General features: G+C 36.1%; 1 protein-coding gene across 7 annotated transcripts in view; it reads right to left on the bottom strand.

Moving 5' to 3' along the window:
• HMCN1 (hemicentin 1) overlaps positions 1–26,338 on the bottom strand; it is a 499,395-nt gene that overhangs the window by 184,609 nt on the left and 288,448 nt on the right. For all 7 annotated transcript variants that reach the window (XR_004179456.1, XM_031657606.1, XM_031657603.1 and 4 more), the window contains 10 exons: positions 25,254–25,413; positions 24,470–24,638; positions 21,597–21,724; positions 19,532–19,804; positions 17,100–17,195; positions 14,384–14,578; positions 13,236–13,366; positions 12,923–13,070; positions 10,819–10,945; positions 7,809–7,963 (listed from right to left, as the gene is read on the bottom strand). Coding sequence is in view for 6 of the 7 variants with exons in the window: in XM_031657606.1 (XP_031513466.1) it covers positions 7,809–7,963; positions 10,819–10,945; positions 12,923–13,070; positions 13,236–13,366; positions 14,384–14,578; positions 17,100–17,195; positions 19,532–19,804; positions 21,597–21,724; positions 24,470–24,638; positions 25,254–25,413 (1,582 nt within the window). In the remaining variant the exon portion in view is untranslated. The remainder of the gene's footprint in view (positions 1–7,808; positions 7,964–10,818; positions 10,946–12,922; positions 13,071–13,235; positions 13,367–14,383; positions 14,579–17,099; positions 17,196–19,531; positions 19,805–21,596; positions 21,725–24,469; positions 24,639–25,253; positions 25,414–26,338) is intronic.

Consider the following 26,338-nt stretch of genomic DNA (forward strand, 5'->3'; position numbering starts at 1 on the left):
TTTTTTCTGTTGTGTCTTTGCCAGGCTTTGGTATCAGGATGATGCTGGCCTCATAAAATGAGTTAGGGAGGATTCTCTCTTTTTCTATTGATTGTAATAATTTCAGAAGGAATGGTACCAGGTCCTCCTTGTACCTCTGGTAGAATTCAGCTGTGAATCCATCTGGTCCTGGACTTTTTTTTGATTGGTAGGCCATTAATTATTGCCTCAATTTCAGAACCTGTTATTGTTCTATTCAGGGATTCAACTTCTTCCTGGTTTAGTCTTGGGCGAGTGTATGTGTCCAGGAATTTATCCATTTCTTCTAGGTTTTCTAGTTTATTTGCGTAGAGGTGTTTAAAGTATTCTCTGATGGTAGTTTGTATTTCTGGGGGGTCAGTGGTGATATACCCTTTTTCATTTTATATTGCGTCTATTGATTCTTTTCTCTTGTCTTCTTTATTAGTCTTGCTAGTGGTCTACCAATTTTGCTGATCTTTTCAAAAAACCAGCTCCTGGATTAATTGATTTTTCTAAGGGTTTTTTGTGTCTCTATCTCCTTCACTTCTGCTCTGATCTTAGTTATTTCTTGCCTTCTTCTAGCTTTTGAATGTGTTTGCTCTTGCTTTTCTAGTTCTTTTAATTGTGATGTTAGAGCGTCCATTTTAGATCTTTCCTGCTTTCTCTTGTGGGCATTTAGTGCTTTAAATTTCCCTCTACACACTGCTTTAAATGTGTCCCAGAGATTCTGGTATGTTGTATCTTTGTTCTCATTGGTTTCAAAGAACATCTTTGTTTCTGCCTTCATTTCGTTATGTACCCAGTAGTCATTCAGGAGCAGGTTGTTCAGTTTCCATGTAGTTGAGCAGTTTTGAGTTTGTTAATCCTGAGTTCTAGTTTGATTGCACTGTGGTCTGAGAGACAGTTTGTTATAATTTCTATTCTTTTACATTTGCTGAGGAGTGCTTTACTTCCAATTATGTAGTCAGTTTTGGAATAAGTGCGATGTGGTGCAGAGAAGAATGTATATTCTGTTGATTTGGGGTGGAGAGTTCTGTAGATGTCTATTAGGTCTGCTTGGTGCAGAGTTGTGTTCAATTCCTGGATATCCTTGTTAACTTTCTGTCTCGTTGATCCTTCTCATCTTGACAGTGGGGTGTTTAAGTCTCCCATCATTACTGTGTGAGAGTCTAAGTCTCTTTGTAAGTCTCTAAGGACTTGCTTTATGAATCTAGGTGCTCCTGTATTGGGTGCATATATGTTTAGGATAGTTAGCTCTTCTGTTGAATTGATCCCTTTACCATTATGTAATGGCCTTCTTTGTGTCTTTTGATCTTTGTTGGTTTAAAGTCTGTTTTATCAGAGACTAGGAATGCAACCCTTGCCTTTTTTTGTTTTCCATTTGCTTGGTAGATCTTCCTCCATCCCTTTATTTTGAGCCTTTGTGTGTCTCTGCACTTGAGATCAGTCTCCAGGATACAGCAAATTGATTGGTCTTGACTCTTTATCCAATTTGGCAACCTGTGTCTTTATACTGGAGCATTTAGCCCATTTACATTGAAGGTTAATATTGTTATATGTGAATTTGATCCTGTCATTATGATGTTAGCGGGTTATTTTGCTCGTTAGTTGATGCAGTTTCTTCCTAACATCAATGGTCTTTACATTTTGGCATGTTTTTGCAGTGGTTGGTACTGGTTGTTACTTTCCATGTTTAATGCTTCCTTCAGGATCTCTTGTAGGGCAGGTCTGGTGGTGACAAAATCTCTCAGCATTTGCTTGTCTGTAAAGAATTTTATATCTCCTTCACTTATGAAACTTAGTTTGGCTGGATATGAAATTCTGGGTTGTAAATATTTTAAGAATTGAATATTGGCCCCACTCTCTTCTGCTTGTAGAGTTTTTGCTGAGAGATCTGCTGTTAGTCTGAAGGGCTTCCCTTTGTGTGTAACCTGACCTTTCTCTCTGGCTGCCCTTAACATTTTTTCCTTCATTTCAACTTTGGTGAATCTGATAATTACGTGTCTTGGAGTTGCTCTTCTTGAGGAGTATCTCTGTGGCATTTTCTGTATTTCCTGAATTTGAGTGTTGGCCTGCCTTGCCAGGTTGGGGAAGTTCTCCTGGACAATATCCTGCAGAGTGTTTTCCAACTTGGTTCCATTCTCCCCGTCACTTTCAGGTACCCCAATCAGATGTAGATTTGGTCTTTTCACATAGTCCCATGTTTCTTGGAGACTTTGTTCATTTCTTTTTACTCTTCTTTCTCTAAACTTCTCTTCTCACTTCATTTCATTCATTTGATCTGCAATCACTGATACCCTTTCTTCCAGTTGATCGAGTCAGTTACTGAAGCTTGTGCATTTGTCACGTAGTTCTCGTGTCATGGTTTTCATCTCTATCAGTTCGTTTAAGGACTTCTCTGCATTGGTTATTCTAGTTAGCCCTTCATCAAATCTTTTTTCAAGGTGTTTAGTTTCTTTGTGCTGGGTTCATAATTCCTCCTTTAGCTCAGAGAAGTTTGATTGTCTGAAGTCTTCTTCTCTCAACTCATCAAATTAATTCTCCGTTCAGCTTGGTTCCATTGCTGGTGAGGAGCTGCATTCCTTTGGAGGGGTAGAGGCACTCTGATTTTTAGAATTTCCAGCTTTTCTGTACTGCTTTTTCCCCATCTTTGTGGTTTTAATTTACCTTTGGTCTTTGATGATGGTGACATACAAATGGAGTTTTGGTGTGGATTTCCTTTATGTTTGTTATTTTTCCTTCTAACAGTCAGGAACCTCAGCTACAGGTCTGTTGGAGTTTGCTCAAGGTCCACTCCAGACCCTGATTGCCTGGGTATCAGCAGTGGAGGCTGCAAAGAGTGAACATTGCTGAACAGCAAATGTTGCTGTCTGATCGTTCCTCTGGAAGCTTCGTCTCAGAGGTGTACCCAGCCATGTGAGGTGTGAGGTGTCAGTCTGCCCCTAGTGGAGGATGTCTCCCAGTTAGGCTACTCAGGGGTCAGGGACCCACTTGAACAGACAATCTGTCCATTCTCAGATCTCAAACTCCATGCTGGGAAAACCACTACTCTCTTCAAAGCTGTCAGACAGGGACATTTACATCTGCAGAGGTTTCTGCTGCCTTTTGTTTGGCTATGCCCTGTCCCCAGAGGTGGAGTCTACAGAGGCAGGCTGGCCTCCTTGAGCTGCGGTGGGCTCCACACAGTTCGAGCTTCCTGGTCACTTTGTTTACCTACTAAAGCCTCAGCAATGTCGGGCACCCCTCCCTCAGCCTTGCTGCTGCCTTGCAGTTAGATCTCAGATTGCTGTGCTAGCAATAAGGGAGGCTCCATGGGCATGGGACCCTCCGAGCCAGGTGCGGGATATAATCTGGTGTGCCGTTTGCTAAGACCCTTGGTACAGCGCAGTATTAGGGTGGGAGTCACCTGATTTTCCAGGTGTTGTGTGTCATGGTTTCCCTTGGCTAGGAAAGTGAATTCTCTTCCCCCTTGCACTTCTCGGGTGCCTCACCCTGCTTCAGCTCTCACTTATTGGGCTGCACCCACTGTCCTGTACCCACTGTCCAACACGCCCCAGTGAGATGAACCCGGTATCTCAGTTGGAAATGCAGAAATCACCTGTCTTCTGTGTTGCTCATGCTGGGAGCTGGAGGCTGGAGCTGTTCCTATTCAGCTATCTTGGTGCGGATCACTCTAAGACTTTTATATAATTGAGGGCAGGAGTTCCCAACACCTGGGCCATGGAAGCGTTCGGATCCTTGGCCTGTTAGGAACTGGGCCCTATAGCAGGAGGTGATGGACGAGCAAGCATTACCACCTGAGCTCTGTCTCCTGTCAGCTCGATGAGGGCATCAGATTCTCATAGGAGCACAGACCCTATTTCACGGGCTTCTCATGAGAATCCAACTAATGACTGATGATGTGCAGTGGAACAGTTTCATTCCACAAAACTGACCCTGGTGCCAAAATGGTTGGGGACTGCTGACTTAGGGAAGCTCTGAAACCTCCAAAACTCATCCATGGACCTCCGCTTACAAATCTTTGCCTCAGAACTACTAGTAAATCTGCACAATCTCCTGATAGGATATTAAAACTTCATTTATGGAATAGGAACAGCTCCAGCCTCCAGCTCCCAGCATGAGCGACGCAGAAGACGGGTGATTTCTGCATTTTCAACTGAGGTACCAGGTTCATCTCACTGGGGCATGTCAGACAGTTGGTGCTGGTCTGCGGGTACAGCCCGACCAGCAGGAGCTGAAGCAGGGCAACGCATCACCTCACCTGGGAAGTGCAAGGAGGAAGGGAATTCCTTTTCCTAGCCAAAGGAATTTGAGACACACAACACCTGGAAAATCGGGTAACTCCCACCCTAATACTGTGCTTTACCAAGGGTCTTAGCAAATGGCACACCAGGAGATTATATCCCACACCTGGCCCAGAGGGTCCCACATCCACAGAGCCTCCCTAATTGCTAGCACAGCAGTCTGAGATCTAACTGCAAGGTGGCAGCGAGGCTGGGGAAGAATCTATAAAGAATTCAATCAAATTTACAAGAAAAAAACAAAAAACCCCATCAAAAAGTGGGCAAAGTATATGAACAGACACTTCAAAAAAAGACATTCATACAGCCAACAGACACATGAAAAAATGCTCATCATCACTGGCCATCAGAGAAATGCAAATCAAAACCACAATGAGATACCATCTCACATCAGTTAGAATGGCAATCATTAAAAAATCAGGAAACCACAGGTGCTGGAGAGGATGTGGAGAAATAGGAACACTTTTACACTGTTGGTGGGCCTGTAAACTAGTTCAACCATTGTGGAAGACAGTGTGGTGATTCCTCAAGGATCTATAACTAGAAATACCATTTGACCCAGCCATCCCATTACTGGGGATACACCCAAAGGATTCTAAGTCATGCTGCTATAAGGACACATGCACATGTATGTTTCCACATTAGCAAAGACTTGGAATCAACCCAAATGTCCATCAGTGACAGACTGGATTAAGAAAATGTGGCACATATACACCATGGAATACTATGCAGCCATAAAAAAGGATGAGTTTGTGTCCTTTGTAGGGACATGGATGCAGCTGGAAACCATCATTCTCAGCAAACTATCACAAGAATGGAAAACCAAACATGGCATGTTCTCACTCATAGGTGGGAACTGAACAATGAGGTCACTTGGACACAGGAAGGGGAACATCACACACTGGGTCCTATTGTGGAGAGGGGATTGGGGGAAGGGATAGCATTAGGAGATATACCTAATGTAAATGATGAGTTAATGGGTGCAGTACACCAACATGGCACATGTATACATATGTAACAAACCTGCACATTGTGCACATGTACCCTAGAACTTAAAGTATTAAAAAAAAAAAAAAACACTTCATTTACGTTTTTCCCTCTTTGACATTCTTCTTTTTCTTTTTTATCTGCCATCTCTTTTATTTTTTTCTTGTATTTTGTCTCAGTTTCTTTCCTTTTTCAGGCACAATGTTCATTTATACCTTGCAAGTGTATCAACCCACCTGCTTCATTCTCATATCAGTGTGTAAGTAAGGAAAAGGAATGAATCAACTGTAGTATGAAACACACTCTCAATCTGAAATCTACATACATATTCTTCACAGTTAGCCAAAGCATGATACCTGTTTTACTTTTTTTTTTCCATTTTAAGAACAAAAGCATTTTCACAAGTGAAATAAATTTAAGCTTAAGAGATGCAGGTGAGCATTGATAAGGAGGAAATGGCACTATTTCCTGAATTATAATACTCAAAACTTCGCTATATTATAATGCCTTTTATCTCAGACAATCCCAGAAGGTTTAATCATTATAGAGCCCACTTTTCTGGGTGCTTTGGGGCATCATACAGAGTGAACAAGAGGATCTGAAATGAAAGAACCCAAGTCCCATGGAAATAAGAGTCTTATTGAATCACCAAAATGTATTCATCGCAGATCCTGGCAAAAATACAATAGGGCAGAGAAGGCTACTCAACAGCTTGGGAAAAATATTGCACCTATTGTTTAAATGCCTGGCTCTGGTGGGAAGCCAATGGTACCAATAGTACTTCTGTTTAACTTGGATGCTTGTATAGTTAATCTTTCAGCAATGTTATTCTTTTTTAGAGAACATGTCTTTTCATGACTAATTTCTTCCAAAGCCTTTTATTTATAGATACAAATGATTTAAAAGCCTGCATTAAATATAATTTCTTTGATTCAAGAAAGCTATTTGAACTTTGCATGAAGACAGTAACATTTAAAAAGGTAGATTTGGAAAGCAATTAAATTATATAGAAATCAAGGTAGATTCTATATCTACATTAAGTTTTAAGAAGATACAATCACTAATTAGGTAATGATAAATGAATAACATTTATTGGGTTCTTAGTATAAGCTCAATAATCCATGTAAAGTATCTAGCATTTGATCTTCACAATAACACTTACTGCATAGGTGCTATTATTATCCCCATTTTAAGACTGAGAAAACTGAAGCCCAGAGGGTTTAGGAAATTTATCCACAGTCACAAAGCTAGTCAGTGGCAGTGGTTGGGCCTCAACACAAGCTCTTATTAATTATTCAATCTGTATTGTCCAATAGAAATACAATGCAAACTCACATATTTAATTTTAAATTTTTTAATAGCCACATTAAAAAATATGGAAAGTAACAGAGGAAATTAATTTTAATAATACATTTTACTTTGCCCAATATATCCAAAATATTATTTGATATCTGGTGTATATTTTATAACAGTGCATCTTAGTTTGGACTAGCTACATTTCAAGCACTCAATAGCCTCACGTGGCTTGTGGCTACCATATTAGACAGCGTAACACTAGACCATTCATTCATTTAGCAAATATTTCTTGAGACTTGCTATGTATCAGACATTAAAGGAGGGAACATGCAAAACAAAAGCCTGCTCTTATCGAGTTTAAATTCCTGGGAAAGAAATAGATCATAAGTAAATAAACCTATAATTAAGCAATCAAATATCAGATAGTGACGTGTGCTGTGAAAACAAGACAGTAAGTAGGTGACTGCTTTTAATTGGGAAGATCGTAAGAGGAGACATTCTAAGAGATATCTGAACTTTCCTTGAGCATCATACACCATGGAAAGACAGAAGACAGTGCAGTGAGCACTACAGGTCTATTGAGTTCTATTCCTTTCTATTGTATAAATCTTTGTGCTAGAAACATAATATTCATGTGCCTACCTCTGACTCCACGGGTAAAAATTAAAATGAATTCGGCAATCACATTCCTCAGAAGAGGCTGATACTGTTAGGGAAAAAAGAGCTACATATATTTGGTAGGGACATTGCTGGGAGAAAATAGTAGCACAAACACATAAGGTATTTAAAAGATAATCACATGGTCAGGATAAAGGCCATGATGGAATTAAAATAGAATAATTGAATTGTCTGCATATCATTAACTTTGTTCTATTTCATAAATTTCTATACGTTTTGAAGTTTGTTCTGTTCCTTTCAAAGATGCAGACATTTGGTTTGTGTATATGCTGACCAATTGGGAAATTCTTGCTCTCTTTAAGTGAGATTATATAAAAATCACTAGATCCTTTGAAGAAATCCATATTTAATTTAAAAAGGCATTAAAATTTGATCCAATATTCTAGCCTTTTAAAACACATGAAGATAGGCTCCTTCTTCTCTTGAAGTATGTAGTATTCCAAATTATTCAGTATTAAACAAGAGAGTAGTTACCAGTAGAGTAAACCCTGCTTTTCAACTTAAAATGAGAGCTGACAATAAAAAGCATAAGAAAATCACACTTACTATAGATAGTTAGTTTTATATCCTTGGCTTGTTTGCCAGCTGCATTAGACACAGTACATTGGTAGCGCCCTTTGTCACTTCTCCGTGCATTCTTCAAATGTAAGACTTGTCCTCTGTCTAGAAGTTCAACATTAGGATCACCCAAAAATAAAGGCCTAGAAAAAATAAAATTTTATTTTATTATTCCATGGGTCTATTTTCAGTTTTCCATATTTCTTATTTATCACAACAAAAATCATTAGTACAAGTTAAAAATACAAGTGAAAGTTCATTTAAAACATAAAACGATATGATTAGCACTCCTGTTCAGAAGAATGAAAGTTTTAAACCACTTTTCTAACGGAAGTTAGATAATCATAAATATCTCTTTGAGATGAAAAGTTTCTCCATTTCAAACTTAAATTATGTAACAATATTAATAGAAATCCAGTAGTGTCATTATTTGTTTTATTCATTCATCCATTCTTATTCATTTTTTAGTTTTTTTAATTTTATTTTTTGGTTTGCATAGCTAAAATTTTTAACATTATCTGGAAAAGAATAATTAAGAGTTTTAAACATTACAGTATAGGAACTTTGGACCAAATAATATTATTTTAAAATAATATCATTATAATATCTAGAAGAGTATTCACAATATCATGAATGGTTATTTTTACTAGAGGCAATAATCATGCCAACTTCTCTAAAAATAAATATCGTAATAAATACAAACGCTTACATAATTATAAATATTGAAAGATATTTATGTCAAAGAAGCTCGTATATGGTTGTCAAGGAAGTCTTTTTCTACTATACAGAGTCATTTGCTGAACACTATAAAATGCTCAGTTTATGTAATTGGCAGCAGATTTATTTTAAAATTTGGTTGTTAAAGTCTATGATATCCTAAGACTCATGCCTTTGAAGTCCATCAGTCTTTTTCAGGAATATCCATAGCTAGTTTTTTAGAAGTTGCAAAGACTTAGCCACATAATGATTAATTAAATGCATTGCCATATTCATAAGACACTAGTAAGACTACAAAATTAAATGACAAACATTTCACTTCCTATGGTAGTATATTTCATTATTTCTTAGTATGACACTTTGTATATAGCTCTCAAAAGTTAAGAGAATAAAGTACCTTTATTTAGTGCATTTTAAGTTTTTTGTTTGTTTGTTTGTTTATTTGTTTTCTTTGAGACGAAGTCTCGCTCTTGTCACCCAGGCTGTAGTTCTATGGAGCTAGCTTGGCTCACTGTAACCTCTGCCTCCTGGGTTCAAGCAGTTCTCCTGCCTTACCCTCCCAAGTAGCTGGGATTACAGGCGCCTGCCACCACACCCAGCTAATTTTTGTAGTTTTAATAGAGACGGGGTTTCACCATGTTTGCCAGGCTGGTCTCAAACTCCTGACCTCAGGTGATACACCTGCCTCAGCCTCCCAAAGTGCTGGGATTACAGGCATAAGCCACCGCACCTGGCCGCATTTTAAGTTTTTAAAGAAATACTTGATAATATGCTACTCAAATTTAAGTAACTTTGAAACTTTTATTGATTGTTAATTGTGCAAGTGACAAAAAATTTTAAACAAAAAAGTGTTATGATGAGAAAAATTCTCCTTGGTCTATGACCCCTAATGTGAGTCTGCTTTCGAGACTTCTCTTTATCAGTTTGATTTGCATTCTTCCACATTTTTTACATTTATGAACATTTTTGTTTTTAACAAAATTATAAATATTTTTGTTTTTGTTTTATATTTATAAACAATTTAAACAATTAAAATTGTTTATAAACATTTATAAACAAAAATGTTTATAAATATACTCCCAAAGATATCTAAAGTTTTAATATATCAATGGTATCAGGTTATTGTTCTGCTTTTCTTTCACTCTACAATAGGTATGGAGATATTTTTGGTACACATAGCTTGATCTTACTATTTTTAATTGATGCACAGTGTTCCATAATATGACTATGCCATAAAGTATCTACTTATTCTCCCAATGTTGGGTTTTAGCCAGCTTTCACTTTTTTGCCGTCACAGTGTCGCAGTGAATATCAATATACAAGCCTCTCTGTGGATATGCATGACTACTTCCATCTCCGGGATACTGCATCACAGTGTATGTGCATCAAATTTTAATAGATATCAACAAGTTGCCTTTTAAGGTACTAATTTACATCTTCCCTGTCAGAGCACTATATCTTGATTTCCCATACTCTAGTCAACACTTGATAATTTCAAACCTTTATCTTTTTGCCTATATGACCTGTAAATAACAAAATTTTATTATTCATCAAATTATTGATGGTATCTTTTAATATGTTTATTGTCTTAGTATACTTTGTCTGTTCATATCCTCCATATATTTTCTCTGTTGCTGTTTGTATTTATTAGTGATTTATAAAAAGCTTGAATACAATCTTTTATTTTATATACCAAAAATCTTGACTATTTTCTACTTAGGCCTTAGATATCTGCTCCCAGAAACTGTAAAACACAAACTGTAACCACCATTTGAGAAATAAATTCTCACAACCAATACAGACCACTGCAGCCACTTCTATGTAGGCACACCTCAGCAGCCCTTGAGATCTGGAGTCGGAGAAACATCTGTAGTTCCTTTTTGCCGGTACACAGAACTAGCTTAGTATTCATCTCACTGTCATAAAAACATTTTCCTTTTTAAAAAGTAAATTCCATGTAAAGAGAAAATCATCTCACATTTGGATCTTGTATTTTTCACTGTTAGCCTTTAGACAGAGGATATTTAGGGTATATTAAATTTGAGTTTCTCTGTGTTTCTAAAATGAATTCCCAACATTTATAGGGAGCTTTGAATCCATAAGAATGAAAAATATTACAAGACTTTTAGACTAGTTTTTGAGCAATATTGTTTTTCCTGTATGCTCATTTAATAATATTCTATGTAATAAAATAATTAAGAGGGAGAAAGTCCACATGCATTTTTATACATCTTTTTCCTATCAATTAAACCCTTGCAACAAATACAGAAAAGATACTCACTTGCCATCTTTGAACCAATGAATATCAGGAAAGGGAGTGCCTTTGACCTGGCATTCAAGGGCGACGTCATGGCTGAGGACAACTGAGACTTCATTTGGGAAGTTGGTACCTATTATGGTGGGTGGAACTTGAACAAAGACAGTGTATTATGAAACTCTGTTACTCAGCAAAAAGAGCAGGCATGGGGTTAGAAAGCAGTCAATGATTTCTATAGTATTTCAACAAGATCTTAATGTCAAACATAAAATACCACACAACAACACTTTTTCATATCATTTCTGTGTACCCAAACGATAAATTTAAATGTAGAAACATATTTATAAAATATTTGCTAGCAAGACAATTACCTGCAAGAATTATGATAGTATAGGATTCATTTTTGGGTGTATTAAACTCATACGCAAAAGTAGCTTAGAATGTAAGTGATCAGTGATGCTTATATAATGTAATTTGCTACCGCGATACATTTTGGATAATGAATGACAATTAACATCACTCTTATAATGTTCAAATTCTACATATACTGTTGTGTTACTTGAAATATATTACCTTTGTCTTTTAAACAACTAAGATGGTAAATTTGGTATGCAATATAACATGAAAAATAATGTGCTAGTTTTTATTCTTGGGATTATCAAGCTTATTAAAGAACTTCTGGATACTTCTCGGTCTAGTCATCCCCCTTCACACCATGTTAAAGTGTTTAGTCTTCATCCTCAGAAAAATGACCAGCCACTAAAGGATTTCAGTAGGGGAGGAGTGGGGTGTAATCATATTTGTGTTTTAAGACAACATGCTCTTAAGTGAAGAATGAATTACAGTAGCAAGAAGTGGATTCAGGTGAGACCTTAGGCTATTACATTAATTCAGCTCATGAATGATGATAGACTTTCACAGAAGGATGGAAAGACGTAGATCACCAAAGAATTAGGAAGTAGACATAACAGGAAATGTATAGATTTGAAATGTTGGGGAGAAGGTAGTAGTGAGAACCTGGAAGTTCCGGAATAAGCAAGTGAGTGGATGGAGGTATCAGTCCCTAGAATGGAGATCTTGAAGGCAACCGGAACTGGCTTTCACTGGGACCTTTTTGTTTGATATAAAACTAAGATATTCAAGTCACAATACTATGGAGAAAATTAGCTATCTATCCCTAGGCTCAGGGAAGAAGTCTGAATTGGAGATAAAAATTTGGGAGTCATCAGCACACAGATGGAATTAAGTCAAGGGAGCAGATGAGTACCAGGAGAAATAATGTCAATAAGACTCATGATAACAATGATTTCTTAATTTGTTTTTATAACTTATACTTAAATATAATAATGGTGATTTTGTGGAAAGAAAAATTTCAAGCTTTGAGAAGCCTAATGGGAGGAATTATTTTTATGTTATAGCAGTTTATGAATATAATTTTTATGCAGTATCATTCCTCCACCTCACTTCTACTCAAGACTTACAAATTATGTGCCCATTGTAAGGAGCAAAATATTGAAAATGGAGAAAGTCATTTTTTCACAAAGTGAACTTTAAATGGCAAATATAATTTCACAAACTAAAATTATAGAATTTTAAATTTATGATTACCATTAAAATGTCTCACATCCTAATTTATTACAGCTGCTACCTACTTAATTAGAATCAGGACTGACTTAGTTACAAGAGTCAATTAGAATGCAGGGGAAAGGGGATTTACTACCTTCTGTTCAAGTACAGCCTAGCAGCTTCAGGATGTACACAGCATGAATGTGATATATTCTGCATCACCCTGTTGTAGCCACTTCCCAAAGAATATCCTGCCTACTTAACCAGAGAAATTGACAAGAGTAATAATTTCTTATTTTATACAATATAGCAGTACCGCTTTTGAGTATTTGATACTATTGTATATATGATTCAAAGGCATCTCTCTATTATAAATAATGAAACTCTTCAAAATTTCTATATCATATGGTTCTGATTAACAAATAATAAGGACAAAAATAACAGAATGAAACTATATTTTTTTTCTGTCAATTTATCTTTTTCTCTTTTTCATATAGTCAGCTCTATTTTAGGTAAGAAATGCCTCTGAATTGTAGTTTTTTAAAAGGATGTTATTTCTTACCAAGCACATCAATGTTAAAGTACTTCTGAGAAGTGCCTGCAATATTAATTGCTTTGCAGGAGTATCTTCCTGCATCCTCTGGAGTGGCTTTGAAGAACTTCAGTATCTTCCCATTGTTCACAATCTGAACAGTGCTGCTTTCAGTCACCTTTAAGGGCCAAAATGGTCAGTGTTATTTCCAATCCTAATAAAAATGCATAATTAAAAAATGAAGTAGAAAGTTTATTTTATTAGTAGTAAGAAATGAACATCTGAACAACTTACTTCAGATGCAGAGGCAAGGAATTACACATATTTGGATGACTCTATTTACCTGGACATTATCTTTATACCACATAATGATGGGAGATGGAGTGCCTTCCACTTCACAAAAGAGATTGGTCAGCTGATTTAACAACACTGACACATTTGTAACTTGTTCTTTATCTTTAATTACTGGAGGAACTGCAAAAAGAGAGGAGTCATAGCTAGGTAGTTTTATAATAAATATTATTTATAGAGATTATTTATAATGGCCTTTATACAGCAAATTCTGAAATATTTGATGGCTAGAAAAGCTAGACATATTTAAGCATATGCTTTGTTACAAAATTAAAAAGTTTTGACCAATGTATTCATAATAACAACCCTTATTGGATTTTTACTTTATTATTTCAAGGTTTTAAATTTAGGATGAAATTTGGGATAAGCTTAAGGGAGAATCTACTTTTATTCCACATATTACTCAAAATATAAGCTTATGGGGTCTTAATTAAGTCACATGAGACTCATTACTTTGTTGATGAGGGTGAATATTGCCCAGTGTCTAAAGAAACCAATATTCATCAAATTTTAAAATATATATACACTTTCACTTATGCAAAATGGCATATATACAGTATTTTCATTAAAGGTTAATAAAAACAACTGTTAATAATCTACATGCTCATCATTAATAGAGGAAGGTCAAATAAATGTGTATGTATACAATGAGATGCTATAGAGTTAGGAACATTAAATAAAATCCAAGATAGATTGTTTAATGAGACAGAGAAGGTGAAAAATGTGAATATAATGTTCTATTATATATGTACATTTTATAAATAAAAAGAGGATAAAACATTGTATTTGTATATTCATAAAATATCTCTGACACACACACACACACACACACACACACACACACAGATAACTTTCCTTTATCCCAAATAGAGGATAAGTAGATGGCTCAGCTCAGGGTCAGGAGACTTTTTATCATGTATCTTTTTCTACCATTTGAATTTTGAATGATGTAAAGTCACAATACAAAATTACATGAAAGTTTAAATCCAATAATAAATTCAATCAGACCACCAGATTTCTGTTTGGTGCTACTGCTATTCACATTAATATTAAATGATACCACACTGAGAGAATAATTTAAACATTTAAGAACGGGAGACTCACAAACGTAGTCAGTTACATGATTTTAGCAATATTTACCATGGACTTTGAGGTTATATTTTCTTTCTGTAGTTCCAGCTTCATTGACTGCCACACAGATGTACTCCCCATTGTCATAGGGTGTAACAGAAGCAATAACCAGCAAGGTGCCATCTTCCAAGACAGAAATGCCAGGCTCTCTGCCTGTCAATTCTCTACCATTGTGTAACCATTTGATGGTTGGTTTAGGGGTACCTAAATAAGAAATTAGAGTCTTGTGATATTTTACCACAAAAACAGAAATTATTAAATATCAAATATATCAAAGAGAAATAAAGTTTTTCTTATGACAATAATTTCAAGATATTTCTCCTGGTATGGAAATATGAAGAGATTATGTTAGTTAATGCCTCTAAATCCCAGTGGGTCTTAAGAGACCTATGGTAAAGTTTGAACAAAGTTGTTTTTATCTAAACATTCAGATGATAGTAAGTAAAGCATTTTCCTAGTGAGTTCACAGTGCTTTGTTGGTGGGGCAGGAACTATATTAATCCTACGGACTGGATGTGGGGAGAGTTTTAGGGTGAAATAAAGACAGAGCAAAAATAAGACACTGTCACAGAAATACAACATGAAGATTGTCAACCAAACAGAGTGTATACATGATGTGGAGACATGATGTTTTATAATTCCCTTTTTTAAAAAGGCCTGATATTGTAGAGATGAGGAAACTCTACTGTTCATGCATCTTTTGGAGATCTCATTCTGTTAAACAAGGGATAATAGCTCAATTCTTGAAATGGTAGTTGAGAAAGTAGTGAGACAAATAGCTTTCCTGGATTCATTTATGACTAACAGAATGAATGGAAATTATGTACTCTTGGAGAAAAAAAAATGATACAACAATCTTTGAGTGTATAATAGAATCAAAAGGAATATTGGAAATAAGTAAACATTAAATCTATACTAACGATGTATTTATTTAGCAAACATTTTGCCAGGTATTATTCTAAGCATTTAAAAAAATTATTTAATCTCTATAAGAAGAAGAAAACACATTAAATAAAAATTACATGACTACAGAAGACATTGTTAATAATCCTGTATTAAATGATAGTAAAATATTAAAGGATGAATATATAACCCAGGATATATATAAAAGAATAGCAGAAATACATAGAATATGTCATTGAAGCTACACTTAAATTGAGTTAAAGGCTTAAACAGTGACTATGAAAATTATATTTATGGAAAAAAATTAAAGACTGGCCTATTTAATTGTGCTCATAGTATAACGTCGACTGATGAGAACAAAAAGGTTAAACTGACGGATTCTAGTTGCCTGTCCATGTTGTCAAGAAAAAAGGAGGCTGTAATCATTTCCTTACGTCCCAGTCATTCCTTCATGAACTTTAATCAGACTACTTAATTAATATTTGTTGAGGTAATAAAAATGTAAATGAACAAACAAAAGAAAGAAGTCGCATTATCTTTAATTTTTAAATGATAGAACAATCATGAGTGAGATGAAATTCAAAATAAAAGATAATGAAAAAGATGTCTAGTAACTTTAAATGAATTCAAGCACTATATTCCAGGTGAAAATGAGGAAGTAAGGAAGAGATGTTTTTCTAGGTGGAAAAGGGAAGTCAAAACAAGAAATTAGCTTGGGAGTCAGGAATCCAGAGGGGAACAAGAAGCAACAGGGCCACCAGCGGGTCCAGTGGGAGTGAGCAGTCATAGTACTTCCCTGAACTTAAACCCTTCTAAAGAAGGCCTCCTCTCCAGGCTTCACCTCCCTAATTCTCAGCGACTCTTGGAATAGTTATTGTTAATTCTTTAGGTATCTGGAAAGCTTGCTAAAGATATTTTTCTTTTAATATTGGTAGAAAATAAAGTAATCATTGGTGACAGCGACTGCTGCGATTGAAAAGCTTGCCAGAGAAACAGAGACAGCCATGAAGGCCTTCAGTTGCTGCCGCCCAGGAATAACTGCTAAAAGGCACATGAGGGGGCACAAATGGTACTAGCCATCTGGAGGCCCTCAGGAGGTTACAGAAAGACTACTGCTTGGACTTTGCCAGAACTGCTACAAACCTGCTTTGAATCACTGCTGATGAATACATGCTTGAGACAGGATGTTCTTAATTACCTACTTGGCAGAGTTAGGGTGAAAGTGACAGTCCTTTTCATATTCCCCTGAGGAGAAATAATATCAATCTCCTGGCAGAAAACATGGTAGGATAGAAAGCCCAGAAATCCAAGGAAAAGAAGGGCTTGAATAAGCCTCCAAGTGACAATTTACAATCTGGTCCTAGAATTACCAGTTGAGAGGAGATCTAGGAAAAGAGGTTTTCAGAAGTGTCCAGAACAAACAAAGGAATAGTCCTAATTATACCTCTGCCAGGTTGAGATAAATCTGGAATATTTTGAATAGCTCCAGCTATCACATTGTAAAGAGAAAACCTGCTAAAAAATAAAAAAAAGAATGAAATAAGAAGTAGCAGGAAGGATCTGAACTACCTGGAAAACACGTGAGACTAGGCAAGTTTGAAAGAATGGAAAGTCTTTACATTAAAAGAAATAAAATACCTGAAAGAAAAAAAAATATTTATTCAAAGAGTTGTTATCCAAAAGATGGGTTAGTTTCTATTATGCTCAAATGTTGTACCAAGGATTGATGTGGAATTTTATAAGGAAGGCAATTTGGGTTCAATATAGCATTCTGAAACAATATAACATTATGCCAATGCCTATATCTTTGAGTATTACATACCTTTTGCAGGACATGGAAATGCAATGCGTTGATTGGCCACTCTTTCTTGGAATGGAGTGTTATATGGAGGTTCTAGATCTTCCACTGTGGGTGGTTCTATTAGGAAAATAAATGCTTTATCACAGGCTTTATTTGAGCAATTTCAAACTCTCCTAAGGCACAATGAACCACCTGCACTGATGAGCTGCTATCTCTGCTGATTCTTCTTTTAAATATGATTCCTATTTCCAACTGCCAAACATTTCTACCTAGATGTGACACAGCGCCTTAAACTGAAAATTCTCCGAACAACATTCATTATATTATGCTTCCCGCAATCCTGTTCTATTTCCCTTATTCCCTCAATGAAGGCATTATGGTCCACCCAGTCATTTTTCTTTCTCCCTTACGTTTGGCCTCCATATCCAGTCATTTAGTACCATATATGTTCGCATATCTGTGTCTTCCTCTCTATGTTTAAGACCATTGCTTATTTTCAACCCTTATTTTCTCTTACCAGACTATTCCAATAGACTTCTTATAGGGATCCTTTTCTCAAACATGTTCCCCTTTAGATTGATATTCGGCACAGTCCCCAGAATACTCTCTCTGAAATACAAATCTCATCGCTGACTTATCTAATTCAAATCATTACTTGTACTCATCTTGTCTATAAGATAAAGTTTCAGACCTGTTCTTTCCAAAGTGCCCCCTGTCAGTGCATCTCATGTCTCTGAAAAGCTTCATCATCCATTCATTGTATGAAGAAATTTGGGAGTTATTCTTGAGAACTCTATCTCCTTCAGTCTCATATCCAATCCATCACCATGTCCTGAGTATTTCCTTTCCTAATTATTTTTTAGCCCATTCCCTTCTTTTCCCCATTTCAACTACCGCCATCTTTTACCTGGGCTACTATACTAGTCTATACCAGTTTCCCTTATCTTCTGTAGCTGAATGATTCCTTCCCAAATGAGTGATTTTAAAACTGGAAATCAGCCACATCACTTTCCCAACTATGACTTCTTAAAGTCTTTTTATCGCATTTAGAATAAAGTCTAACTTTATTAGTCTGGTTTCCTAGGTCTTGGATAACCTGACCCATGACCACATCTCCAGCTTCATCACATATTACTCAGTCCTCAGTCTGGAATGCAGCTAGCTGGCCTTCATTGAAGATGACTGATTCCAGTGTCCCCAAAATATTACATGCCCTTCTCTTCATATTCTATGTCCTTTTCCTGGAAAGTTCTCTCCACATTCTCTTGGAAGGGCTGCCCCTTACTTCTACCTACCCTTCAAATCTCAACTGACATGTCCCTACCCCAAAGGAAGCCTTCTGTGATTTGTCTTTTTGTTAAAAGCTTATATAGAGTCTTCCACCATTTCATAAGGGCACTAACCAATGTTTAATTATGTAATCATGAGATTATTTCATGAATTATTATCTTTCCCATTCAACTATAAACATGAATACCCAATAAAGTTTGTGGAATGAACAGGAAAACTTCTCCATTAGTGTCCTAGCCAACCATCCAACAAACCTGGCAATGGGTCAGGTACCTTAGTACTGTACTAATACTTAGAACAGTATTAGTACTAATTAATACTAATACTCAGTACAGCACTAAGAACTATCTAATACTGTGCTAAGTACCATACCTGCTTATCTTTTCTTCTTGTCTTTGTACTAGTATTCCCTCTGACAAGAATGTTCTTCCCCCTGATTTCCATGTGGCCGGTTCTTTCCAGTCCAGAGGATCTCACTCTAAAGATCACCTCCTCAGAGAAGTCCTGCTTGATAGTTGAATCTAAAGTAGGCAACTCTCAGGACAATTGCCTTATTTTAACTTCCTACAAAGCACTTTTCATAATCTGTATTTCTTGTTTATATGTTGGTCTGTTTTCCATCTACTCACACTAGAACAGCTCATGAAAGCAGGGATTTTGCCTTTGTTACTACTTTCTCATCACCATCTAGAATATGACAGATGACTGGCAAGAGCTCAATCAATATTTGTTGCTTGAATACATAAACACTGATCTTTAAATCTTCAAAGCAAATACAGTATTAATAGAGAAGTAGTGGATCTAGATTTCATAGGGCTCTATTTTGAGTGCACCCCAGCACTGTGAGGTGACAACCTACCCCAATTCACTCTTCCCGCAATGTCTTCCAAACCAAAAATAGTGGGTGGGGCATCATCTAGGATTGTTTCTGTTATCTACATGATCCACGGCAACTTTGTTTCAAAAGTAAGCATACAAAAATTGATGCAGGTTTAGAAATGGTATGTTTCATTTGGGAATGGTTCTCCTTTCAAAGAGTCACAAAAGTTATATAGAGCTCTTTCTGAAGTAATTTAAGATTATCCAAGATAATCTATTTAGCTCTAGGGCTTTTCCCTCACTCCCCACCCCATATACATATATTTTCCTGTGTCAAAAATCACCTTGGACATGTAGCGTTATCTCTGTTTCATCAGTGCCTGCTATGTTAGTAGCAACACAAGTATATATGCCAGCATCTGAGGGCATGGCTTGGTCGATGCTTAAAGTTCCGTCTGGATTGCTAACATGCTGCACTCCATCAACCAGCATGGTGCTTCCACCTTTGGACCAGGTGATTACAGGAAGAGGGGTCCCTTGAGCATTACATGGAATATCCACTCTTTGACCAACTTGGACTTTGAGATGTTTAGGTCCACGCTGTATCTTTGGAGGAACTAGAAATAATAATTGGGTATTAATAATCCAACTTCTACAAATTCCTTCCTTTACTCACTTTAAATGAGAGCTCCTTACCAACAGGCAGCATGGAAAAGTGAAACAATTTCAAGATTTGGACCTAGGCTCGGACCATTCACTAGCTAGGTGATCTAGGATAAGTCAGTAAACTTCCTGAGGCCTGTTTCCTTGATAATCCAGGGAAAATAGCCTGTAATCCCAGTACATTGCAAGGATTACAGGAAATAATAAATATAAAACTCTTAGTTCCAAACTTGAGGAACAGCAAGCATTTTAAAATGTTAAGCATCTTTTAATTTGTAAATAATTTTAGGTTAAAAACTCTCTTAAAAGGCAATCCAGGTAATTTCTATAAGGGTTAAAAAGCATTTCTCTCCATGTATTCAGTTTCTGTTCTCTTTGTAGAAGGATCAGACAATAAGAAAAGTTTCTCATGAAAGCCTTTGCTAATTTCAGATAAGAAAACCACAGAGAGGGCCGGGCGCGGTGGCTCAAGCCTGTAATCCCAGCACTTTGGGAGGCCGAGACGGGCGGATCACAAGGTCAGGAGATTGAGACCATCCTGGTTAACACGGTGAAACCCCGTCTCTACTAAAAAAATACAAAAAACTAGCCGGGCGAGGTGGCAGGCGCCTGTAGTCCCAGCTACTCGGGAGGCTGAGCCAGGAGAATGGTGTAAACCCGGGAGGCGGAGCTTGCAGTGAGCTGAGATCTGGCCACTGCACTCCAGCCTGGGTGACAGAGCTAGACTCCGTCTCAAAAAAAAAAAAAAAAAAAAAAAGAAAACCACAGAGAGCCTCTATCTCTTCCTTTTATCAACTTCCTTTAGAAATTTAAATGCAGTAGTTTATCAAAATACCAGAAAAGGATTCCTGATTTCCACATACTTGCATTGTGCACTGTAGAATCAAGTTGAGCCACAAGGATATAATTATAATTAATGTACCATACATTCTTTAACTTAATATTTAATGAACACTTTCTAAAGGTTGTCACTAACAAGAACCTTATATATTTGATGATAGTATTATCATCATTTTATGAAAGAGAAAACTAAAGATAAGAAAGGTTAGTGAATATGCCTGATGCCCTGGAGCTAGTAAATGACAGGACTCTTATATGACTTCATACCCCATAATCAATGCGGACACAATTGTCCTGATCATCTGAGAGTGAAATCAGATCAATACTATCTGAGCTAATTTCTTCTGATATTTGAATATCTTTCATCTCAACAATGCCTGGTGTAGAGTATGCACTCAGTGTGTTGAATGAATGAAGAACTGGATGGACTGTGTGGATTGGAGGAATAAAGCAAACTAACTAGGGAGGTGTAGTCAAAGAGTCCTAGAAAACAGAATTTTTTCAGTTGCTGAGATCTTTAAATATTGAAAATGATCATTTAAATACTACTAAATTATTATTTAAAAATTTGTATTAGCTTCTATAAAATGTTACCAGCTTAAACACATTTTCTTTCTACCATATATCAACAATAATAGCAATAAGTGACTGCTGACCTTTAGAAAAATCGAGATCCAAAAATTTAATATAGTTTATTTGATAAAGGAAGAAACAAAAGATTGTTTATAAATAGCAGAAAAACTTTTCAGAGTAAATGAAAGAAAATCACAAGTCTCAGATTTTAGAGAATGTTTTCTTTAATTACTCCATAAACAATTTGGAAATTAGCTATGAAATAAACTAGGATTATGGGTTTTCTTGTGGCCAGTCCACAGGGTTGTCATATGCTCTCATTTCAAAACTCACCATGGACATTTAATTTGACAGCTTGAGTCACGTTCCCAGCAATATTTGTGGCAACACAAAGATACATCCCACTATCTGAAATGCGGGTTTCAGTGATCTTCATTGAACCAGAAGGGAGGAACGTGTGTCTAAAAGAAAGAAACCATATAGTAGACCATGGAACAGGCGAATTTAAATATCCCCTATGCAGCTACACTTCAGTATGAAATTACTACTCTGCAAGTAGTTTTTAAAATCATTTTCCCATCTGCAATGTCTATCTATACACCTTAAAAGCCAGGACTTTTCATAATTATCTTGTGTATGATGTTCCCGCAAACAGAAAAACAGTTTTATTTTACTTTTAAATCTTAATGGTCTGAAATTGCCAAATAATTGTACATCTTGCTGCTCTACAAAGCAAATGTGTATTTGAGTTAACTTTGAATTTATTTTGAGCAATTTGTTATTATTTTCTACATTGTTAAAGTAAAGGAAAAAGAAGATATATATGTTCTCAAAAATAGTTGAATATATTCCTCCTTTTGAGTAGCAATGCAGCTGGGTGAGCCAGACCTACATATAAAAATTTATTGCATTGTGTTAAAATAGTTTTAAAGGTAGTGGAGGCCAGGTACACCTACCTAATACCAAGATTTCTTACACAGCTAAGTCAAATGAATAGTGCTATTGGCCCAGAGACATGCAAATGAATAAACAGTTAAGGACAGAGTCCTCCAGAAAGACCTCAGCATATTTGAGAACTCAACATGTAATATGTAACATCAGAGGTTATATCACAAAAAGTAAGGAACGTATTGACTATTCAAAGTGATGTTGTGCAACTGACTTTCCAAATGGAAAAATAAAGATATAAAATGAGAGCACTACGTGATATTACTTACAAAATTTAAAATTCAGATAGATTGAAGTCCAAAATGTGAAAAACAAAACTTAAAATATTAGAATTAAACACTGAAGGTTATGTTTATAATCTGCTTCATGTTAAGATACAAAAAGTACACATCTGAAAAAGAACAGATTAATACATTGTGCTCCTTAAAAACTGAAACCTTCTGTACAACAAAAGGCACCACACATAAACTTGACACCACAGCAATAGACTGAGAGAAGATATTTTCAACACATATAAAAGACAAAAGATTATTATCAAAAATAAAGGCCAAATTTCTACATTCAATAAGAGAAAGACAAGTCACCAGAAAACTGTGCAACAGATTTATAGGTTATTCAGTACCACAAATGGCCAACAAACACACAAAAAGGTTCTCAGTTCACTTGAAGTCAATCACATGAAAATTAAAACAATCACAAGATACCATTTTACACCCATCAACTGGCAAAAATTCCTAAGTCAGTCAATACCATGCGCTAATTAGAACATGGACACAAGTACACCCATATTCTGCTGGTGGATGGATAATCAATACTGTCCCTTTGGAAAGCAATTTAGCAATGCCTATGAAGCTGGAAGCAGGAGTTTGCTTTGATCAGGAATTGTAGCTCTGTATGTAGGTCCTAAAGAAAGTCATGCATAAGTATACAAAGAGAAACATACAAAGCTATTCACTGAAAAGCCTTGTTTTAAAAACAAACAAAAAAAATAGAAAGAAAGAATAAACAAACTAGAATGTCCATAAATAAAGGAATGAAAAAATAAAATGTAGAATATGCATGTAGGAGTTAAAATGAATAAATGGAATCCCTATGTATAATAGTAGACAAATGTTGACTTAATAAAGCAACTAATAAAATAATAATATACTATTTGTTACAACAGCAAATTGAAAACAGACACACAAAACAAAATGGAAAACACAGAAAACAGTAATCTACATTGTTTAAGGATGTATGTGTAGAATGTATACCAAGTTTGTGGCAGTGTTTGCCCCTGGGAAGAGGGAGAATAAATTGCGACTGTGGAAAGGAACAATAAAACTTTCTGATCTGTATTACTATAATTTTTTACTCAAAAACATTCAAAGAAAATTTTTTCAAACAAATAGTAAAATTATATAAAGTCCTTCTTAATTGTTTTCCTTCACTGGCAGTAGGGAAATGACACTAGCATGAATTTATGTCTTCATAATTATATATCAATGATTCTAATAGAAAGTTAATTATAGTCTAGTGACTAATTCTTATTTCACCAGTAACTTTTGCCTTGATGTTGGGTTAAAATAGTAACCAAGAAGTAGAGACAATGAATGTGAAATGTACATTATCTTATATAATCCTCTCAGGTAAGTATCATCCCCATTTTATAAATAGGAAATATGAGGTTCAGAGAGACCCCTTAAAAATTTTCAAAGGTTTCAGGCAAACTTTAAGTGGAAGAGATAAATATAAACTCATAGCTGGTTGGCAATGAAGGTTGTGCTTTCGAAGCTCCAGTATTCTTCTTGTTACGTCACTTAGCCTATCAAATACAGTACATTGTCTCAATGTGCTCATATTTGTATAAGGGTTTAAGCAAGAAGACTTACAAAATCATCCAATGAAAGCCAAATCCTAGACATTAGAGTGTGCCTATTGTATTTTATTGCTCTTATGGGATTAATGGAATTCTATGTGTGCTTACACATTGGGCTAACAGGAATCTTGTACAATTCTGCTCCATTTTAATAACTACCTTATAAAATGCACCAGGGGAAAATTATGGCAAGGCTGAATGTTAGCATTTCTGACATTAAAGATGTCAGAAGCATGATTCAGATGTTATAAATACTTCTTGTAGACTCAGATGTATATGTGCATTATCTCAATTTTAAAAGTGATTTTTTGAGACATTTGATAACCTGAATAGGCATGGCCATCTGTCCCAAGAGGTTGATTATGTTTTCATGTGTTGCAATTCATCCCAGATCTCCTACCTTGGAGAGAACGGTGAGATGAGCTGGGTTTCTTTGGCCCAAGTAATTATGGGTGGAGGTAAGCTCTTCACTTCACATGGAAGTGTTACCTCTTCCCCTGCAAGGACGGAGATCTCAACAGGCTTATCCTGGGACAGTCCTCGTTGATCTCCAAACACTCTGGGCCTTACTAAAATAAACACATGTTTTGGAAGGGAAATAGTATATTGAAAACAAAGCACAGTTTAATTTACATTAAAATGTGGACTACTAATGTTCTTAAGTAATTTATAAAAAGATGCTGTTCAGGACATAAGCTAAAACTTTCCATTAATACATTTATTGTGAGAACTAAAAGAAAAATGATGAAAAAATTTCTCTAGTCAGTAATTCCTTTTAGAACACAATGAAGAGATCGGCTTCAATGCCCTCTCAGAGTCTACCATCTGTAAAAGTAAACCCTCAAGGCAGACTCCTACCCAAGACATAGCTGAGGTTTGGCTTTGCTAGAAGTGTTAACTAACTGGTGTTACTGAAGAGGGTTGGGTGCAATAAGCATACTTCTTGGGAAAATACCATAAAAATTTTCCGAAAGACTATACAATTGCATTCCTTAAAATCAGAATCTAAGTAGAAGTGATTTTGGTTGGCAGTAAAAAATGCATTTCTGTAAACAAATATATCAACTTGGGGGAGCAATTCACTTTAGGGGTACATGCATCTGGTAACAGTACTGGGGAAAGAACTGTGAGTTTTGGCACAGATAGACAATGTCAATAAAAACCATTCCTCCACCAGCTCTCACCATAGACTGTCAGTTGCACTTTCCTTTTGGCATAGCCGGCTGCGTTGGTGGCAGTGCAGACATACTCGCCACTCTCCTCTCCCCCAGGTGACACCACATACAGACTGCCATCAGCCCCTGCTGAAAATTTAGCACTGCTGGTTGAAATCAGCTCTCCTTTCTGCAAAACACAGCAAAAAGCAAAGGGTTTTTTTTTTTTTTTTAAGATCATAAAAGAGTGACAATGTCTAGAAGAAGAATAGAAAAAACATCTCCAACGGGGGAATAGAGTAAATTTTAAAATGCTAACTTGAAAAAAGTTATTTATAAGAAACATTAGACAAATAAAAGTACTAAAAGTGGTATTTCTCCATATCAAATCATGTCATCTTCATTCCAGAGCTACTTAAGAAGGCAGAGAATAACAGTAATGGTAAGGATGGAACAGTGAATGCTTATGCTATGCCAGGCTCTGTTTTGAGCACTTTACCTGAATTAACCATTTTAACACTCACAACAGTCTTATGAATAGCAACTACCACAACACTCATTTTACAGTTTCGAGTATCAAAGCATGGGAGAGAGGAGTAAAGGAATTTGCCCAAGATCACAAAGCCCCTCAGTGGTAGAGCTGGGGTTGAAACCCAGCAGCCAGGCTCTAGAGACCACGTTCTTAACCTCTGTGCTTGACCACAGCACAGAGGTCAACATGGAAATATTTCACTTTTGCATCTTCCTTAAAATGCATTAAACTTCTACTCAGTGCTGGCTACTGTGCAGTTCAGGGATTAGCTTTACCGCTGTGACTTTTCTGTCCAGAATAAAAAAAAAATGTTAACCTTTTAATTTATTTACAAATGTCAACACCAACTTCTCCATATTTCAGAGATTGTTAGATAGATAAAACTAGATGGTATGGCAAAACACTAGTAGTGCTAATTATATAAATGCCATACTTCATTAGCATGTCATTACTTTATATTTGCTGGATTCAAATACATTTACAGAAAATGTGCCATCTTTGTGGCTGTTCAAGGATGAAAGGACTTCTTCAGGAAATGGGTTTTTCTTCACTGCAAGAATACAAGTAAAAGCTGAACAACATA

Source organism: Papio anubis, chromosome 1, assembly GCF_008728515.1.
Source record: "Papio anubis isolate 15944 chromosome 1, Panubis1.0, whole genome shotgun sequence".
Classification (NCBI taxonomy): domain Eukaryota; kingdom Metazoa; phylum Chordata; class Mammalia; order Primates; family Cercopithecidae; genus Papio; species Papio anubis.